The sequence below is a fragment of the Molothrus aeneus genome, unplaced genomic scaffold (assembly GCF_037042795.1).
Source record: "Molothrus aeneus isolate 106 unplaced genomic scaffold, BPBGC_Maene_1.0 scaffold_34, whole genome shotgun sequence".
NCBI lineage: Eukaryota > Metazoa > Chordata > Aves > Passeriformes > Icteridae > Molothrus > Molothrus aeneus.
In genome coordinates, this window is record NW_027099005.1 from 2,746,634 (window position 1) to 2,764,134 (window position 17,501).

General features: G+C 54.2%; 1 protein-coding gene across 1 annotated transcript; it reads right to left on the bottom strand.

The window, feature by feature from the left end:
• Positions 1–15,980: 15,980 nt before the first annotated feature.
• LOC136570513 (olfactory receptor 14J1-like) lies at positions 15,981–16,913 on the bottom strand. The gene has a single exon (XM_066570976.1). It carries the CDS (start codon positions 16,911–16,913, stop codon positions 15,981–15,983), a length of 933 nt encoding a protein of 310 aa, XP_066427073.1.
• Between the last annotated feature and the right edge of the window lie 588 nt (positions 16,914–17,501).

Consider the following 17,501-nt stretch of genomic DNA (forward strand, 5'->3'; position numbering starts at 1 on the left):
AAATGTGTCATCTGGAAATTGCGAGGTCTGTAATGGTATTTGAGGATCTATTTTTTATGTGCCTTGTTTGTATATGAATGTTAAGACTGTGAGGGTGTGTGTTGTGGATTGGGTAGAAGTTGGTCAGTTGTAAGTGAATGAAGAATGGATCTTCTGTCTGCTTGGATTTTTGCAAGGGCCCTGCAGAAGTCCTTAGCAGTTGTTTTTGTGGGTCAAATACAAAAAGGGGCACTTGTAGGAAAGACATTTTTGTGCTGTTGCTGTAAGCCAGCGAAGGCTTCCTGAAGATAAGGAAAGCCCCATATCTCTGGAGGAAGGTACCAAGGCTATCAGCATGGCAACGTGAAGAAAGAGAGAAAGTTACAAGATATGGACTTTAGTTGGCTCACAGAGTGACGCGGCTCCTTTTCACCTATTGAGAACTTTGTTTCTTTTTCATGAACCAATGGGCAGTGTATGTGTTTGTTAAGTAAATATAATAATCTTGTAAAGCTATAAAGGCAACCTGTTGCTTTAATAAATCTCTCTTATACAGCCTTCTGATCTGAGTCCTGGTGCTTGTACCATGTCGTGCTCTATAGCGACACCTCATCTCCTCTTTAGGTCCTTGATCACAGCAGAGACAGGATCCTGCATGGGGCCATTGATCACACTCTCACAATTTCTAAGCTTGTTGGTGACAGAGCCCACCGTCTCTCGGTTGTTATTGGCATTAATCATTGCAATGAAGGTGGTGTATTGAGATGGCCCCAGATTTGCCAGACTCCACAGCATTTGCCCTGTGCACTGACCTTGTCAGGGCCATTATCATGCTGTCCATCCCTCCCAAAGAGTACCTCCAACACTGCCACTTCTCTCAGCTGTTGGATCCCTTCCTCAAGGATCTTCCAGCACATTCTATGGTGCTGCTCCTGCATTCTCTCCCTGGGGACAAACCTCTCTCTGACACTCAATAAAAGCTGCTCCCAGAGAGAAAGGGACCCTAGCTCCCTTACAAAAATCTGATTCACTCCTGAGTCCTGGGTCAAGGGTCCCAAATTCCTTGCCTCACCACCATCCAGTTGCAGGCCTGTACCCATAAGGTCCCAGACCCAGAGTAACCAGGTTGTATAAGCCTCACATCCCTGTTGTACAATGTCTTTGTGCAGATTACAGAGACTTTTGTACATCAGGGACTCAGTGATGATCTCAACCGTTGGCTCCCCTGTGGGTTGTTAGGGCCCTCCATTCTTACCCTTATTTAGGGTGATCTGATTTCATCTTAGACCTCCTTGTTTCCACAGGGGCGACTGCTGCTGGCTGTGACTGCCCTTGCAGTTCAGCTGGAACCTGGACGGTTGTAACATCTGTGGGTTCGCTGCTGCACCATCAGACTCTCCCTCTTTGGGGCAGGGGGAGGTTTTCTCACCAGCTGGGGAAATGTGCTCCTTCAGCATCTGGCCCATCTCCTTCACCAGAGCCCCCACCCAGTCTGGGTGGTTCATTTCTGAGCTGGGCTGTGGGGCAGGGTCAGGCTCTGGGGCAGCAGCATCCCTTGTCTCTGGGGTAGGTGCCAGGGTGGTTATCCAGGTTAATCTTCCCTTATCTCTGAATGCTAAATAGAACAGGCCTATCAGCAACACCAACCACTGTATGATATCATTAGCATTTAGAGTGGATCTGAGCCCTTGGAAAACTGGTGGGGCAGACCCAAAGAGCTGGGTGAAGGGTTGGGAGAAAATTTCCTCTGGTGTAATCTCCTTACAGTGGGTACCATTATTAAAGTAACCCCAAAAACATACAGTTAGTGTGTGATAGCTCTGAATCCATGTGCCTGCCTTCCAGCAGAAGTTAAAGATCCATGAATTCCTCACCTCATTTAAGCCAGAAAGCAAACTGGATAACAGCCTCAGCAGCCTTAGTTATGGTTAGCCTGTGTTCCAGGCATGGCCGGGGTGCTCCTGATGGGGCAGAAGGAAGAGCTCCAGGCCCTCTGTGAGGGTGATGAGGGCAGTGGGCTGTCAGCGGGGGCTGGCCGGGCGAGCTGCAGTGCCTGGGCAGGGAGCTGCAATCCCTGCCCCGGCTGCGGTGGCTTCGCTCCTTGTGTGGACCAGGGGTTGCGTGGGCAGAGCACACAGAGATTCCAGGGACATGGGTGAGGGGATTCATGGCCAGCACCTTGCAGCTGATCCCCTTGGCCCCTCCTCTCTTGTGGCCATGGCAAGAGCTGGGTGGGATGGCCCTGGCAGAAAGGTCTCCATGGATTCCTGCAGATCCAGGTTCTGACCGTGGCTCTGTTCCTCTCTCTTCCAGCCCTTCAAGCCCTGAGTGAAGACAACAGCCCCTCCCACATAAGCACATTTGTTCAGGTGATGTGCGAGGGAAGAGCTGCAGAACAACTTCCATCTGCTGGCTCAGAAGAACCAGTGTCTCTTGAAGACCTCCAGGTCCCTTGGAAGGTGAGAGCACCTGGAGACCAGAGGAGACCAGCTGGAGCTCCAGGCACAGCTGATGATTGGCACAGCTGAGCCTGGGGAAGCTCCCATAGCTCCTGCCTTCTCCCTCTCTGTTGACAGCTCCCTCTCTCCAGCCCTCAGACCCTGCCTGTGGTAGTTGGTGTTTTAAGGTTGTTTTAACATAAAAGTTAGATTTCCTGTGTTAGTCAGTTATAATGGTTTCTTCCATGTACCCCATTTTGTTCCCCCTAAGGTGCTGACAAGAGCGTCCTGCAGGGACAGGGCTCTGGGCTCTGGCTGGGAACAGCCTGGTTTTGCTGCTGTGAGCGCAGGCAGGAGCTGAGGCAGGTGAAGAGGCAGCGGGCAGCTTGTGTTTGTAGAGGGCCTGGGGCTGCACATCTGAACCTCCCCCTGGACACACACTTGGGGGAATACGAGCTAGAGCTTGAGTGCCTGTCCTGAAAGGACCTGGAGTCATTCAGCCCTTCCCGCTTTTCTAAAGAGTGTGTTGGTGTTCCCCAGGAAAGCTACACATTTGGGGAAATGCCTTTGGAGGAAAGGGGCTTGCTTCTCAAGCAAAGTGCTTCCCAGGGAGCTCCCAGTGAGGTAGGTGCAAGTGTCCCCCTTTGGCTCTCTGTGCTCCTTTCAGTCCTTGAGGCCCCTTGCACTTGGCAGAGGGGCAGGGCAAGGGAGAAGGCTGTGAAGAGCAGGTTTGGCATCTGCCTGGACCTGCAGAGACCAACCCAAGCACCTGCAGCAGGGTGTGTTCCCCCCTTTAGACAGAGGTGTGAACAGGAGCATCTCTGTCCAGCCATGAGCCCCAAAGCTCTCTTTGAGAGCTGTGAATTAAAAGGCGTTTACACACACACTTTTCACATCTTCCCTGTCTGCTGTGTTTCAACTCTTGGCAATGTGCATTTGCCTCCTGCTTGGTGGAAGCTGCTGTGGCCCAGGGCTGGCACAGAGCTGGGCTGTGTGGGCCAGGCAGCGTGGAGAGCCTTGGCTGATCTTGTGTGTCCCTGGCCTCACAAAAGACTTGGAAGGTTTGCCTCCCAAGGCATCCTGCTCATTGGCTCTCCCTGTGCATCTTGGAGAGAGCAAGGTGGGCATTTCTGGCAGCTGGGCATCAGCAGGCCTCAAAATGGGGGCATGTTGTGGAGCGAGCCCAGCTGAGATACCTGAGAGGAGCCCAGTGCTCCTTGCTCCCCTCTGCTGACACGTGAGCGTTTGTCTGGTTTTGGGATGGCCCTGGCTGTGTCAGGGGTGCTACGTGGACATGAGACAGCCGGTCCTGTCCTGCTGGGTCCCAGCAGTGCCTTGCAGCAGTCCTGCACCCACGTCAGGATGCTGGCTAAGAGAGGTCCTGGAAGCTGAGGCAGCTGATTTTAAGCTTGTGCAGGTGCCTACAGCTCAAGGCCAAGGGTGTTCCCTCGGGATATAGCAGTCCTGAGGGCTCTCCCTCATTCAAAGAAATCGACAGACAAATGCATTGTCTGCCAAAAGCCCTTTGAAAGACTTGGCAAGAGGACAGGTGTCTGCACCCCACTAAAATGTTTCTCTGCCACGTATAAATTTCAGTGGGTTGATGTAGGAATTGTATCAAAAATAGCATCCATTTTTACACTGCTGAGGTGATTTGATAGGCAGGGGGTTAGAAGTGCATTGTATCAGATTCCTAGACCTTAAGGTGATGTCCAGGCACTGGCCAGGAGCGCTCTCGATGCTCTAAAGCAGCACAGTCTTCCTCTTCCCTGCACTGGGCTGATTCGCCACTTGCCCTTAGTTCTTCTGGCAGACTATGTCTAAAGCTTTTGTCAAGTCACTCTCTTGTCAAGTTAGGCCAGCCAGGTTTTTCTTATGCTAGCTGGTGCTAAGGACTTATGTCTGTCTGTGCTAAGCACTTGTTTACTAATGTGAATTGCTTGTGCTTACTTATGTCAAACCAAGGTCTTGTTCCATTGCCAAAGGTGCCTGAGGCCCCCTGCTCCTTGTGGCACCAGTTGCTTTGCTGTGGGATGTTCTGCCTCCCCGGAGAGTAAAGAGGGAGCTGGAGAAAGAGCTGGCCAGGCTGCTCTGGATCCTTTCCCAGCAGCCCTGGCTGAGTGGAGCAGTCCGAGCTGAGCGCAGAGGTGCCCATGGAACAGCCGTGCCCAGGAAGGCTCGGTGGGAAGGGTGATCCAGGAACCACAGGCCTGGCAGCCTGAGCTGCCACCGGGGAAGGCCTTGGAGCAGATCCTCCTGAGTGCCAGCCCACGGCACGTGCAGGGAGCCAGGGCGTCTGCTGGAGGCTGGGAAAGCTCTGCGGAGGGACAGGGACAGCTGGGGGTCCTGGTGGGGTGTTGAGGGCTTCTGTGTGGGAGTTTGGGGGGTTGGTGTTGGTGGGTGTTGGGGAAGGCGTTGTCTGGAAGGTGAGAGGTCTAGGCTGGAATTTGAGTCAGTTTGAAGGCAGCATCTGTGCTTTGGCACAGCTTTGGTTACAGAGGGCAGAAAGAATATCTGTGACTTTTATTCTTCATGGTCCTGATTCTCCTGCAGGGAACAAGAGGGGAGAGCTGTACTTTACTGGCCACTTAGATATCTGTACCAGGGGGAGGATTAGCCCTTTTGCCATCTACTCATTTGCTTGGGCTACTTTTGTAACACTGAGTGGACTGTAATTTCTTGAGAGCTTTTATTCCTTAAGAGAATTAGGATATTATCATCCCTTCATAGGAAACTGTTTGCAAACCAAAGAATGGCCTTTTGTTTGCCTCTGTGTAGTGTTATGTTCTGTCAAGTGACTCTCAGTGGATGATGTTAACGCAAATGAGTTGCTGCTTTGAGAAGGGAAGCAAAATTCCAACTCTTCACCTTCTCAGGCCATCCCAAGGAATTTGGGAAGTTTGCAGCTTTTTGGAACTACTTGAGTTGAGCAACGGGAAGTAAAGATTTCCTGAACTGAGGATTCTTAAATGCCAGGTTCTTCTGTGCCTTTGTCACTAAGGTGTTTCTGTGCTGAAGGAAATGACTTCAATGAGAAAATAATTTCAGCATGGAGTAAGAGACCATGTGCTGCCAGCAGTTGCTCCAGGTGCTGCTGCCAACAGCCCCTGCAGGAAGGAGCACAGCCCCCAATGCACGTGGGCTTTGGCTCCCTGTGGCACAGAAGCCCCCGGGGGCACAGGTCTCTGGGGCAGGAGATGGGCACCAGCGCTGCCAGGGCTCGGGGGGTGGCAGCTCTGCTTGGGCAGGGACTCTGCCACAGCTGCTGATGTCAGCGCTGCCCGGGCCCAGGGGTCAGAGCAGCATTCGTGCCCTGGCCCACACGTTCCCTGTCCATGTCACACCCGTGGGTTTAGGATGGCCACCAGCTGGGACGTGTCCCAAGGAGGCCGTGCCAGCTTCTGTGGAAGGTCCTGTGCCCTTCCCAGCGTGGCTGCATCGGCAGCCCTGGGGCTCCTTCTGCTGCCCTGAGCCCACAGAGCAGGGCAGTATTTGCTGATGGTTTGAGCTGTTCCTAAAGACCCTGTTAGGCTGTCTTAGACACTTGGGGTGAGCTCCTGGCTCCCTCTGGATGGGGCTCCTCTGGAGCTGCTGTGGGGCTGCGGCGCTGCTGCCGGGCATCTTGGCCGGGCTGGGGCAGCCCCTGAGGGGCTGGGGTGCTGGCAAGCCCTGAGCAATGGGGCTGTCAGAGGCCACAAGCAGCCCCCTGGCAGCCGCCTTCTTCCTGTCAGAGTTGACTTGCAAGAGGGATCCTGGGCACTGTGCAACTAACAGCAGCAGTGCCTTTGGAAAGCCAAAGGCAGGGCAATCTCAGACCTTTGGTCTTGTCAGCAAAGCTTAGAATTCAACACAGCATTTGATCGGACACCTTGGAACGGGCTTCCAAACTTAGGTGCTAGAAGCCAGTATGTGGATTTCTAGTTGATTAGAGCAGAGACACGGGGAGGAAAGTTGAAGTGGAGGAAAGTTGAGAGTTTTAGGGCTGAAGATCTAGAAAAAATCCAAGTAGTTCCAATGGTAAACAAGAAGCTTAGGATGCAGTGCTGTAGGTTTGTGTGTCCTAACACAATTGGCTAAGGAAGCTTCCACTGTAGCCTGAGTCCAGAAGAGGAAATATTGAAGCATTGGCTCCAAAACATCAATATCCTTGTTGGCAGTGTCTTCTTGGCCAAGAAATCCTTCAAAGCTCTTGGACCTACAAGTCTTGCGGCCTTGTGAGCCATGCAGTGCAGATGTGAGCCAAAGTCACCCTTCCTGGCTATGGAGAAGAGGAGAAAAAGCAATGGCATCCTTTAAAAAACTCAGAGGTCCGCTCTCTAGCTCCTTCCAAACTCCTTCAAATCCCCCAAAGTGGCATTTAGCTCCAAATAGATGGCAAGGACTCTTAGTGCTGGCTCTTGGACTCCAGAGCAGCTGCTTTAGGATCTTTCCCATAAGGCTGTGTAGTTGTGTGCCAGCAATGGATCATTTGAAGAAACTTTCCCAAGTGACTTGCATGGAGGTTTGTTTGAAGGGTGTTTGAGGAGAAAGGCTCCCAGCAGAGCTCTGGCCTTTGGCCTAGCTGTGTCCCCTGCTGATTGTCAAGTGTGCCATCAGCTGCAGGGCTTTCTGGGCTAAAAATATCATCAAGTCACTTGGACTTGCTCTTTGTGGCCTCTAAGAGCTGGACCCAATTTTGGGGCAAATTTGGAGAGCTCATCTATGGCTGGATGGACCAGCTAGGATTTTCCCAATTGCTGGCAATGGTTCTCCAGGTCCCTGGTGTAAAAGGAGGCTCCCCAGCAACTGCGGATCTGCAAGATGATAAACAATTGCCTTGCTTTGAAGAGAGAGGCGTCTGCTAATGAAGGCAGAAGGCTTCTCTGAAATGGAAAATGAACATGCCCTCCCCTCAAATGATTCTAATTTAGAAATTCAAATGCTCTCAGGCAAAGATATGGGGATAGGAGTGAGCCCGCAGAGCCGGGCAGCGTTTGCTGATGCTCTGAGCCCTTGCTAAATATCCTGTACGGGCTGTCTTAGACACCTGGGGCCAGGGATTCCTTCCAAGCTGGGCCACCTGGGCTGGGCTGGGGGCGGCCCCAGGGCAGAAGGCAGTGTGTGCAGGGGCCCTGGCTGGAACGCTGCAGCACGGTCACCGTGCCATGGAACGGAACCCGGTGACCAAGGGCCCTTTGTGACACGTGGGAAATAGAAGCTTGCCCGGCTGCTGGGAACAGGCCACGGGGCACAACGGGACAGAGCGGTGCCGTGAGGAGCCCCCGCACAGCGCACTCGTTCCTGTCTGACCCGCAGCCTTTCCCAGGTGTTATTCCTGCAGCTGAGCTCGAGGCCAGACCACGGGACTTGGTGACCCGTGGCCTTGCCGAGGCTTCTCTTCTGCAGGTGCTCTCGAGGGCAGAGCGTGGCACTTGGTGCCCCATCTCCCATCCCTGCCACCAGTGCCCTCGAGGCCCGACCACAATCCTTGACAGGAATCTCCTGTCCTTGTGGCAGGAGCCCTGGAGACCAGAGTGCAGGACTTGCTGTCCTGTAGCCTTCCCCAGGCTTCTGTCTTGAAGGTGCCTTCCAGGCACAACTGCAGGACTTGCTGACTCGGAGCTTTTCCCAGGCATCTCTCCTGCAAGTAGCCACAAATCCAGCCACTAACATGGAGCAGAGAGCCCTGAGAGCGCCCAAGGTGGCCTGGGGGGAACAGGAGGAAGAAGGCCCTGCAGCTGCCCCAGCATGGGAAACCAAAGAGGTGGTGCCATTTGAGCTGCCGCAGGAGGATGAGTGCCAGAGCTGGGCCACAGGCTTGGCACCTTTGCATCCCATCCCATCCCATCCCATCCCATCCCATCCCATCCCATCCCCTGGGCCATGCCCATGGACAGGACAGAAGAGGGGCCCGGCAGACACCCCGCAGGGGCCGTGCTCCATCCCCTGGGGCATCCCGGGGCTCCCCCTGCCTGGGGAGCGCAGAGCTGGGCCGTGTTCTCCGGCCTATCCCGCAGCCCCTCAGCTCTGGCTGTGCTCGCTCTTTGCCAGGTGCAGCCCTGGAGCACACACAAGAACAGGAGCCCGCCCGTGGCCTCTTCTGCAGAACAGCGCAGGTACCTGCAGCCATCCTCACCTGGGCTGGGCTTGCTGGCACCGCGCTTGGAGCATTCCCTGTAACATCCCTGGCTTCTTGCCCTTCTCCTACAGCTGGTTTGCAAATTCATGAGGAGAATTAGGGAGGAAGAGACCAGCACCATGGACAGTGGGCTCAGAGCCTATTCGCACATCTTCAAAACTAAGACCAGTGCTGCTCTGCTGGATATGCTGGTAGAGGAGGGCTTTTCCAACCCAAAGCAAGTAAGCAGCCTGTGGCCAGGCTTTGATCCTCCCAGGAATTGCTTGCTCTCCCAAGCCATGCCTGCTGCTCACTGCAACTCTTGGAGGCCATGGCAGCATGGTGGCAAGGGAAGCACTTGTCTGGAGAAGCTGGGCACATTCCTCCCTCTGGCCGCTTTCCAAGTGTCCCCGTGCCTTGTCCAGGTGCCCGCCCTGGTCAGGTACATCCACCAGTGGCTCCTGGCCAATCAGTTTGCTGAGCACAGGCTGAACAGGAGCCTGCTGGATCTGACGGAAGCACAGCCCGCTGACGTAGTCGTGACGCTCCTGCGTGTGGCCCCGTCCTGTGACAGGTATGGGGCCCACCTGCCCAGAGGGGCTGAGGGCTCCCCAGCCCATCAGCCTGTACAGCCTGGCCCAGGTGTCCGAGCAACAGAGAGTTCCAGGGCCCTCTGGCTGCTCCCTTTGCCAGCCCTGGCATGTCAGGCCTCGAGCCTGCTGCCATGCTCCCTCGCTGCCCCTCAGGGACCTGTCCCCACAGGCCTGGGCTGCCTGGGTGCTGCTGGCCAGTGGCAGTGGGCAGAGGCAGAGCTGGCAGCCAGCTCAGGTCCCCACTGCTGCCCAGGCCCCCGTGCTGTGTCTGAGACCCCCCTGAGACAGAGCTCTAACCCCACAGAGCTGCTTTCACCATGTGGAAGAGCATCACGTGCTCGCCCAGGACTGCAGAGCCGGCGCTGCTGATCCTCCTGCATGTGCTGGGCAGCTGGCCCAAGCACAGCACATGCACCTCCGACGGCGACAAAACGGGTGTCTTTGTCCTGGCTGTGAGTTTCTCTAACTGGCCTTTGCTGGCCCCAAGGCCGCCTCTCCAGCAGCTCTCCATCCCCCTTCCCCCACTGCATCTCCCTGCTGCAGGCGCTCGGCTGAAACCTGGCCCAGGGGCAGATCCCTCCCAGAGCTGGGGTAGCCACAAAGCTGTGCCCATTTCTGCTCATTCCTGCTTTGATCAGAATGGATCCTCAGCACCTTATAGATTGCTGATGAAGTTTACTTTTGCAGAGGCCTCTTCTTTCTTGAGCTCTTCAGTTCAGGAATTCAGTGAGAAAAGCTCATAAACATTTGTTCAGAACACCCAAACAAGACAAGCCCATGGGAATAATTCAAGTCTTCAATTCTTCTGTGGTTAATTACAGATATTTCAGAAGTGCATTCAAAAGGAATCTACTAAATTGAAAAGAATGAAGAGAGAATTGTTTTGTCCTGTTTAGTTTTCTTTCCCTGTTTATAGATTGCTATCAGCAATCCTCAGTTGATATTGATCCCCAGCACCTCGTCATGCAGCTTGAACAGATATGAAAATCAAGACCCTCCATGGCTGACAATCAATCAGACTTTGTCCCTACCCACTCCCTACCATTTCCCCCATCCAACCCCTGGCACTCAGAGCAGCTGAGGAATGGAGTCACATCCCGAGGTGTCCCCAGGGCTCAGGATTGGGGCCAGGTTAGTGAAATCTCTTTATTGCTGATCTGGACGAGGCCATGGAGGGCACCCTCAGTCAGTTCCCAGGTGAGCCCAAGCTGGGTGGCAGTGTGGCTGTGCTGGAGGGCAGGAAGCTCTGCAGAGGGATCTGGCCAGGCTGGAGCCATGGGCCCAGGACAATGGGATGAGGTTCACCAAGGCCAGGGGCCGGGTCCTGCCCTGGGCTCACAACCACCCCAAATCCCTGGCTGTGCCCTGCCCCTGATCCCCACAGCCTGCCCTGTTTCCTTCATCCCTGCATTGCCAGGGACTTTCTGGGACAAGGGGGCTCTGCTCTGGGTACGGAGGGAGGTGCAGGTGCCACCACTGGAGTGGGAACCAGAACTCACCAGGTTTGTGTCCTTTGGGGGTCAGGAACTGGTGGGACTCAGAGGCACAGGAAGTTTCTCTTCATGGCCAACAGACCATGGTTGAACACGATACAATTTCATGACAATCTCACTCTTCCCTGAGCTATGTCCAGTGTCCCTGCAGTGTCTGATGATTCCACCATCCACAAGTGATTTCCATACTAAAATTAATTTTAGAAAAATATGTTTCTGTGATAGATATAAACACACTTAACTTCTTCTATCAGGATGCCCATCTGGGAATGGAGGCAATACAGTCTGAACAATTTCTGATTTGCAAAGCTGTCAGTGGTGGACGGAGAATGGGGTCAGGCTGCTTTTGGTGTTGAGGAAATGCTGAAACCAGCCTGACTCATTTCATCTCCTCCTGTCCTGGCTGATCTCCCCTCTTTTTCCCTTTCCACCCATTGGCTTTTGTCTCCCCCCAGGCCCCCCAGTGAAGAGCCTGGCTCTGAGTTCTCCATCCCCTCCTCGCTGGCACTGCCAGGCTGGGATGAGGAGCCCCTCAGCCTTCCCTGCTCTGGGCTGGACAAGCCCAGCTCCCTCAGCCTCTGCTCACAGCCCAAGGGCTCCAGCCCCACCTTGGAGGCCCTTCCCAGACCCTGCTCCAGCTGCCAGACATCTTTCCTGCCCTGGGCAACCCAACCCAGGCCACAGTGACCTGGATAATCCCCGTCCTTGATGTCCTGGTCACACAGCCCAGTCCCTTGTCCATGAGTCAGGTTTTGGGGTGGATCCTGTGGAACATCCTTGGGGGAGGCTGCAGCTCCAGGTGGACCAGGGGGATACCAGGGGACAGGGACCCTGCTGGGCATGAACAGCTTTGGACTTCTCGGGGGAAACTGTGAGGGGGGTCAGGGGCAGAGTGACCAACCCAGTGACCTGACACAGCCCTCCTGTGATGTCACAGCCTGCTCTGTGATGTCATAGCTTATTCTCTGATATCCCTTTGCTGGTCTTTGATGCCACAACCCACTCTGTGAAGTCACACAGCCCTCCTGTGATGTCACACAGCCACCCCTCCCCCTGTGATGTCACAGCCTGCTCTGTGATGTCATAGCCCACTCTGTGACCTCATGTTACCAGATGATAAATTGTCTACACCAGGTGATCTCACATCTGAAGCTTGTTCTCCAAAACCCCAGACCTATGGAAACCACAAAATGCCCATTGTGTGAGAAGGGGAACTGAAATTCACCAGCCTCAGTGTCCTGCCAGCTCAGCCAGGCCCACTGGAACATTGGGGTCCACAAGCACCAGGGACCACCAGAGAGACCCCCAGGACAGAAGAATGCATGGGTAAAGGGGAGGGGAAATGAGTTAATGATTTCAGGGAAATTGTTATCATATGCATCACAGTGAGTGTGGCTGTGACAAACCTCTCTGGTTCCCTGACTTCAGGGCGAGGGTGGAGAAAATGAAAAGGAGCAGGTTTGATGGAGTTGTCCAAAAAGAACTTTAATAACACGGTGAAAAACAACAAATGTGGAGAAGATGACCACAGTATGAGGGACAGGATCCAAAGACCTGAGGCAAAGGGGAAACAACAATATATACACTTGGGGGTGGAACACTCTAGAACAACAACCATCTAGGGCAAACAGGTAACCAATAGGGGAGCAGAACTGGGACAACTTAGCATAACAACACCAAAGGCTTCTGGGGGAACTCTCAAGCTCACCCCAAGATAAACAAATGATTCTCAGGGCTTGAAGCTCACGCTCAGTGCTTTTGGGGTAAAATCCAGTTGAGTCTGAGTCACAGCTGGGCCAACTCCACACATATGTATGTTTAGTCTGGGACAATCAATGAATATGTGTGCAAAATACAGAATGTAAACAGAAACTTTCCTGTACTCAGCATGCACAGCTTTGGGAGGAGCTATCCTCCTGTGCATCTGGCCAAATAATGAATGCTGCTTCTTAATGCTACATTGGTGTTAAGGAGTTTTTATTTTACTGCATTTTTGGTAACAATCCCACTCCCAAGGAAAGCTCTGTCTGCTGCTGTTCACAAACAGAGAAGGGCTGGTGGGAGATGTGGTGGTTGGAGGCTGCCTGGGGCACAGCCACCATGAGATAATCGAGTTTTCAATATCCTGTGAAAGAAGGAAGAGCACGAACAAAATGTCTACCCTGGAATCAGGAAGGGCAAACCTTGGCCTATTCAGGATGCAGATTTGGGGAGTACTGAATCAGGCACTGATTTTTTAAAGGGAAACAGCCTTTAAAAAAAAGGTGTCCAGGAAGGATGAACACACCTCAAGAAAGGAATCTTAAAGGGGAAGGAGCAGCCTGTGCCTCTGTGCCAAAGTTGAACCAGAGAGGAAAATGACTGTCCTGGCTGGGCATGAGCTTTTTGTGGGAACTCAGAAAAAATAGGTCAGGCAGCTCAGGAAGTGTTTAAGGATGTTGTTGGGTCATGCAGAAAGAAAAGTAGAGAGATGAAAGCTCAATTAGAGCTTCACCTGGCCACTTCTGCAAAAAGTAATAAAGAAAAGTTTTTATAAATAAACTAATAGCAAAAGGAGGAATAAGGAGAACCTCTACTCGATAGTGGATGCAGTGGGGAACAGAGTAACTAAAGATAAGGAAAAGGCTGAGCTGCTTAACACCTTGTATATCTCAATTTTCAACAATAAGACAGCTTGTCCTCAGGACAAGTGTTCTCCTGAGCTGTAGATGGGCACAGGGAGCAGAACAGCCCCCCTGTAATCCAGGAGGAAGCAGCTGGGGACCTGCTGAGCCACTCAGATGCTCACAGGTGTCTCTGGGAGCAGATGGGATCCATCCCAGGGGGATGGGGGAGCTGTGGATGAGCTCTCCAAGCTGCTCTCCATCATTTACCATCAGTCCTGGCTCAGCAGGGAGGTCCCAGAGCACTGGAGGTGCCAATGTGAGCCCATCCCCAAGAAGGGCTGGAAGGAGGAGCTGGGGAACTCCAGGCCTGTCAGCCTGACCTGGGTGCCCGGCAAGGTTATGGAACAGATCACCTTGAGTGCCATCACAGGGCACCCACAGGATGGCCCAGAGATCAGAGCCAGCCAGCGTGGATTTCAATGTCTGCACTGCTGATCTGCATGAGGGGACTGAGTCCAGCATCAGCAAATCTGCAGATGACACCAAGCTGGGTGTGAGTGTGGATCTGCTGGAGGGTAGGAGGGCTCTGCAGAGGGACCTGGGCAGGCTGGATCCAGGGCCCAAATCCAACAAGGTGAGGTTGAACAAGACCAAGTGCTGGGTGCTGCACTTTGGCCACAACAACCCCTGCAGCGCTACAGGCTGGGGACAGAGTGGCTGGAGAGCGGCCAGGCAGAAAGGGACCTGGGGCACTGATGGACAGCAGGCTGGACGTGAGCCAGCAGTGTGCCCAGGTGGGCAAGAAGGCCAATGGCTCCTGGCCTGAATCAGGAATGGTGTGGCCAGCAGGAGCAGGGCGGGGATTCTTGCCCTGCACTCGGCACTGGTGAGGCCACACCTCGAGTGCTGTGTCCAGTTCTGGGCCCCCAATTTAGGAAGGTCATGGAGGGGCTGGAGCGTGTCCAGAGAAGGGCAACAAGGCTGGGGAGGGGTCTGGAACACAAGTCCTGTGAGGAGCAGCTGAGGGAGCTGGGGTTGTTTATCCTGGAAAAGAGGAGGCTCGGGGAGACAAGGTGGTTTCAGGGAACAGGTTGGACTTGATGATCTCCAAGGTCTTTTCCAACCTTGCTGATTCTGTGATTCTCTGGAACCACCCTTGGAGCTGGTGCAGGAGGTGCCCTGGGCCTCCTCTTCCGGAGCTCCAGCAGCCCAGGTCCCTCAGCTTCTCCTGGCAGCCCCAAAGCCCATCCTGTCAGTCCTGCAGAGCCTCTGCAGCCCCTCCTCACTGCCCAGAACAGGGAGCCCCAGAGCCAGACACAGCAGCCCAGATGTGCCCCCCTGGCCTGGGGTGCCTCTGGCAAGGGAGCAGCAGCAGGCACTGCAGGAGCCTGCAGACAATTCCTGCAGCACTTGTAGGATGATCCTGCTGCCCAAGGGACGTTCCCATGGTGCCAAGTCAGGAACTGCAATGGGGAGTGGGGCCAGAGAGGAAAGGGCAAACAGGGATGGGCTGTTTGCAGGGGAGGGGACAGGGATGGGCAATAGGAAGAAATCTGGATCAGGAAAGAGGAAATAAAGCAAAGGTGAAGCCAAGGAAATGCTCAGGGCAGTTTGAGGGTGGCTGCCAGGCAGCCCTGGCTCTGAGCAACAGCGTCTGCAGTGGGACAGGAAACTCCCAGCTGATGGGAACAAACTTTCTGGCTGACTGCAGAGGCCAGGACAAAGCTGAGTGGTTTCCCTGGTGTCCCCCAGCCCTTGTTGGCCCCAGGGGCTGATGGCATTTGTGCTCCCTCAGCTTCATGTCCCCACAGCAACAGCATGGGGGTGCTCCCGCCTGCTGTGTGCAATGCAAACAGGGGCTGCTGAGCCAGTGCTGCCGTGTCTGTGCCTGCAAGGATGGGGCACCTGTGTGAGCTGGGGGAGAGGCCAGGGCTGCAGAGGGGGGATGTTGTTGGCAGCTGCATGAGGACACTCTGGGATGCTGCCCTGGGCTGTGCAGCGCACTGGGGATGGATCAGGCCCTGCTCTGCTGTTCCTTCCTGTCTGCCCCAGGGCCCTTGCAGAGCCCCAGCCATGCTGTTTGCCCCCAGCCTGCCCACGGCCAGCCTGGGGCTGCTCACGGGGGTTTCAGTGCTGAGCATTGGCCTGGCCGTGTTCTTGAGAGAGCCTGAGCAAGGAGCCTGGAGCCCCCAGGCCCTGGGCTGAGGCGTCAGCACTGCCCCAGCAGTGCCCATGGCCTGTCCCTGCTGCAGCCCCGGCACTGCCACCCCCAGGGCTGTGCCCGGCCCCGAGAGCACTCAGGCCCTGCAGCAACACCAGGGCCACCAGGGCAGCGGGGCAGGGCCACGGCAGCAGCACTGGCAACACCAAGTGCTGCTGCTGCTGCTGGGCACAGCTGCAGGGCCAGCACTGATCTGCCCCAGCTCTGCACACAGACATTGCTGCTGCAGCTCCAGAGAAGGCAACAAAAGGGGGGTCTCCAGGGAAAACATTGCTGGACTGTGTCAGTGAGGAGCTATGCTCTTGATAGCTTCAAATGAAATAAAGGATTTATTTCATTTGAAGCTATCAAGAGCACAGCTCCTCACTGACACAGTCAGTGGGTCATAGTGAAGGTGTGGAGAAACAAAACGAGATATGGCAGATTTGATGGGTTTAGTTTAAGGACAATATTAAAAAAGGAAAACAATGAAAAACAAGCTCCAAAATGAAACCAACAAGAAGTATCAAAGACAACTTTTATTAGAAATTATTTTCAGAAACTGCCCAGAAGTTTAATGTTTCCTAAATTGTCCAGTCGTCAGTCTCCACACTGCAGCCTGGAGCTCCTGGTTCCTCAGGCTGTAGATGAGGGGATTCAGTGCTGGAGGCACCACCGAGTACAGAACTGACACTGCCAGATCCAGGGATGGGGAGGAGATGGAGGGGGACTTCAGGTAGGCAAAAAAGCCAGTGCTGAGGAACAGTGAGACCACGGCCAGGTGAGGGAGGCAGGTGGAAAAGGCTTTGTGCCGTCCCTGCTCAGAGGGGATCCTCAGCACAGCCCTGAAGATCTGCACATAGGAGAAAACAATGAACACAAAATAACCAAAGGCTAAGGATGCACCAAGCACAATGAGCCCAAGTTCCCTGAGGTAGGATTTGGAGCAGGAGAGCTTGAGGATCTGTGGGATTTCACAGAAGAACTGGCCCAGGGCATTGCCATGGCACAGGGGCAGGGAAAATGTATTGGCTGTGTTCAACAGAGCATTGAGAAAGGCACTGGCCCAGGCAGCTGCTGCCATGTGGGCACAAGCTCTGCTGCCCAGGAGGGTCTCGTAGTGCAGGGGTTTGCAGATGGACACGTAGCGGTCGTAGCACATGATGGTCAGGAGGGAAACCTCTGCTGAAAAGAAGAAGAGAAAGAAAAACACCTGTGCAGCACATGCTGAGTAGGAGATGGTGCTGGTGTCCCAGAGGGAATTGTGCATGGCTTTGGGGACAGTGGTGCAGATGGAGCCCAGGTCGCTGAGGGCCAGGTTGAGCAGGAAGAAGAACATGGGCGTGTGCAGGTGGTGGCCGCAGGCTACGGCGCTGATGATGAGGCCGTTGCCCAGGAGGGCAGCCAGGGAGATGCCCAGCAAGAGGCAGAAGTGCAGGAGCTGCAGCTGCCGCGTGTCTGCCAATGCCAGCAGGAGGAAGTGGCTGATGGAGCTGCTGTTGGACATTGCTTCACTCTGGCCATGGTGGACTGTTGAAACAAGACATTGACAAGCTCGTTGAGTCAATCCTATGGGGTTATTTTAGGAATTCCCTCAAAACTACTTCTCTACCTGTTGGAGAACTTCACTCAACATTTTTATTTTTGAAGTTGTGTTTGTGCTCCTGAGTTCCTGCCTCATCTTCAGCATTGCTCTCAGGCTGAAACCTGGGGAAGCCCAGAAGGAAAACAGGGCTCCCTGTGTCTCAGTGCAGTCAGAACTACTGGAACCACACAGGTGCCTTTGCTTATTACACCTTCCTCTAGTTCAGCATGATTGAAATTAAAATGTGCTTGAAAAATAAAGTGGAGTTTTTAAAGACTCGAGTTTAAAAGTCAGTTTCTCTAAGCCCTTCTCTCTTTCCCTGTGCAGCTGGACAGGATTGGATACCAAGGGTTGGTCTGGCTCTCTGCTGCCTGGAGTTGTGCCTGCTGGGAGCTGTTTCTCTCTATCCAAGCCTTGTCCCTGCCAGTGCTGCCAGAGCCCAGCCCAGCCCTGGGGGCTCAGCTCTGCCCTGCAGACCCCTCCCAGCACAGGGCACTGCCCAGGGGCATC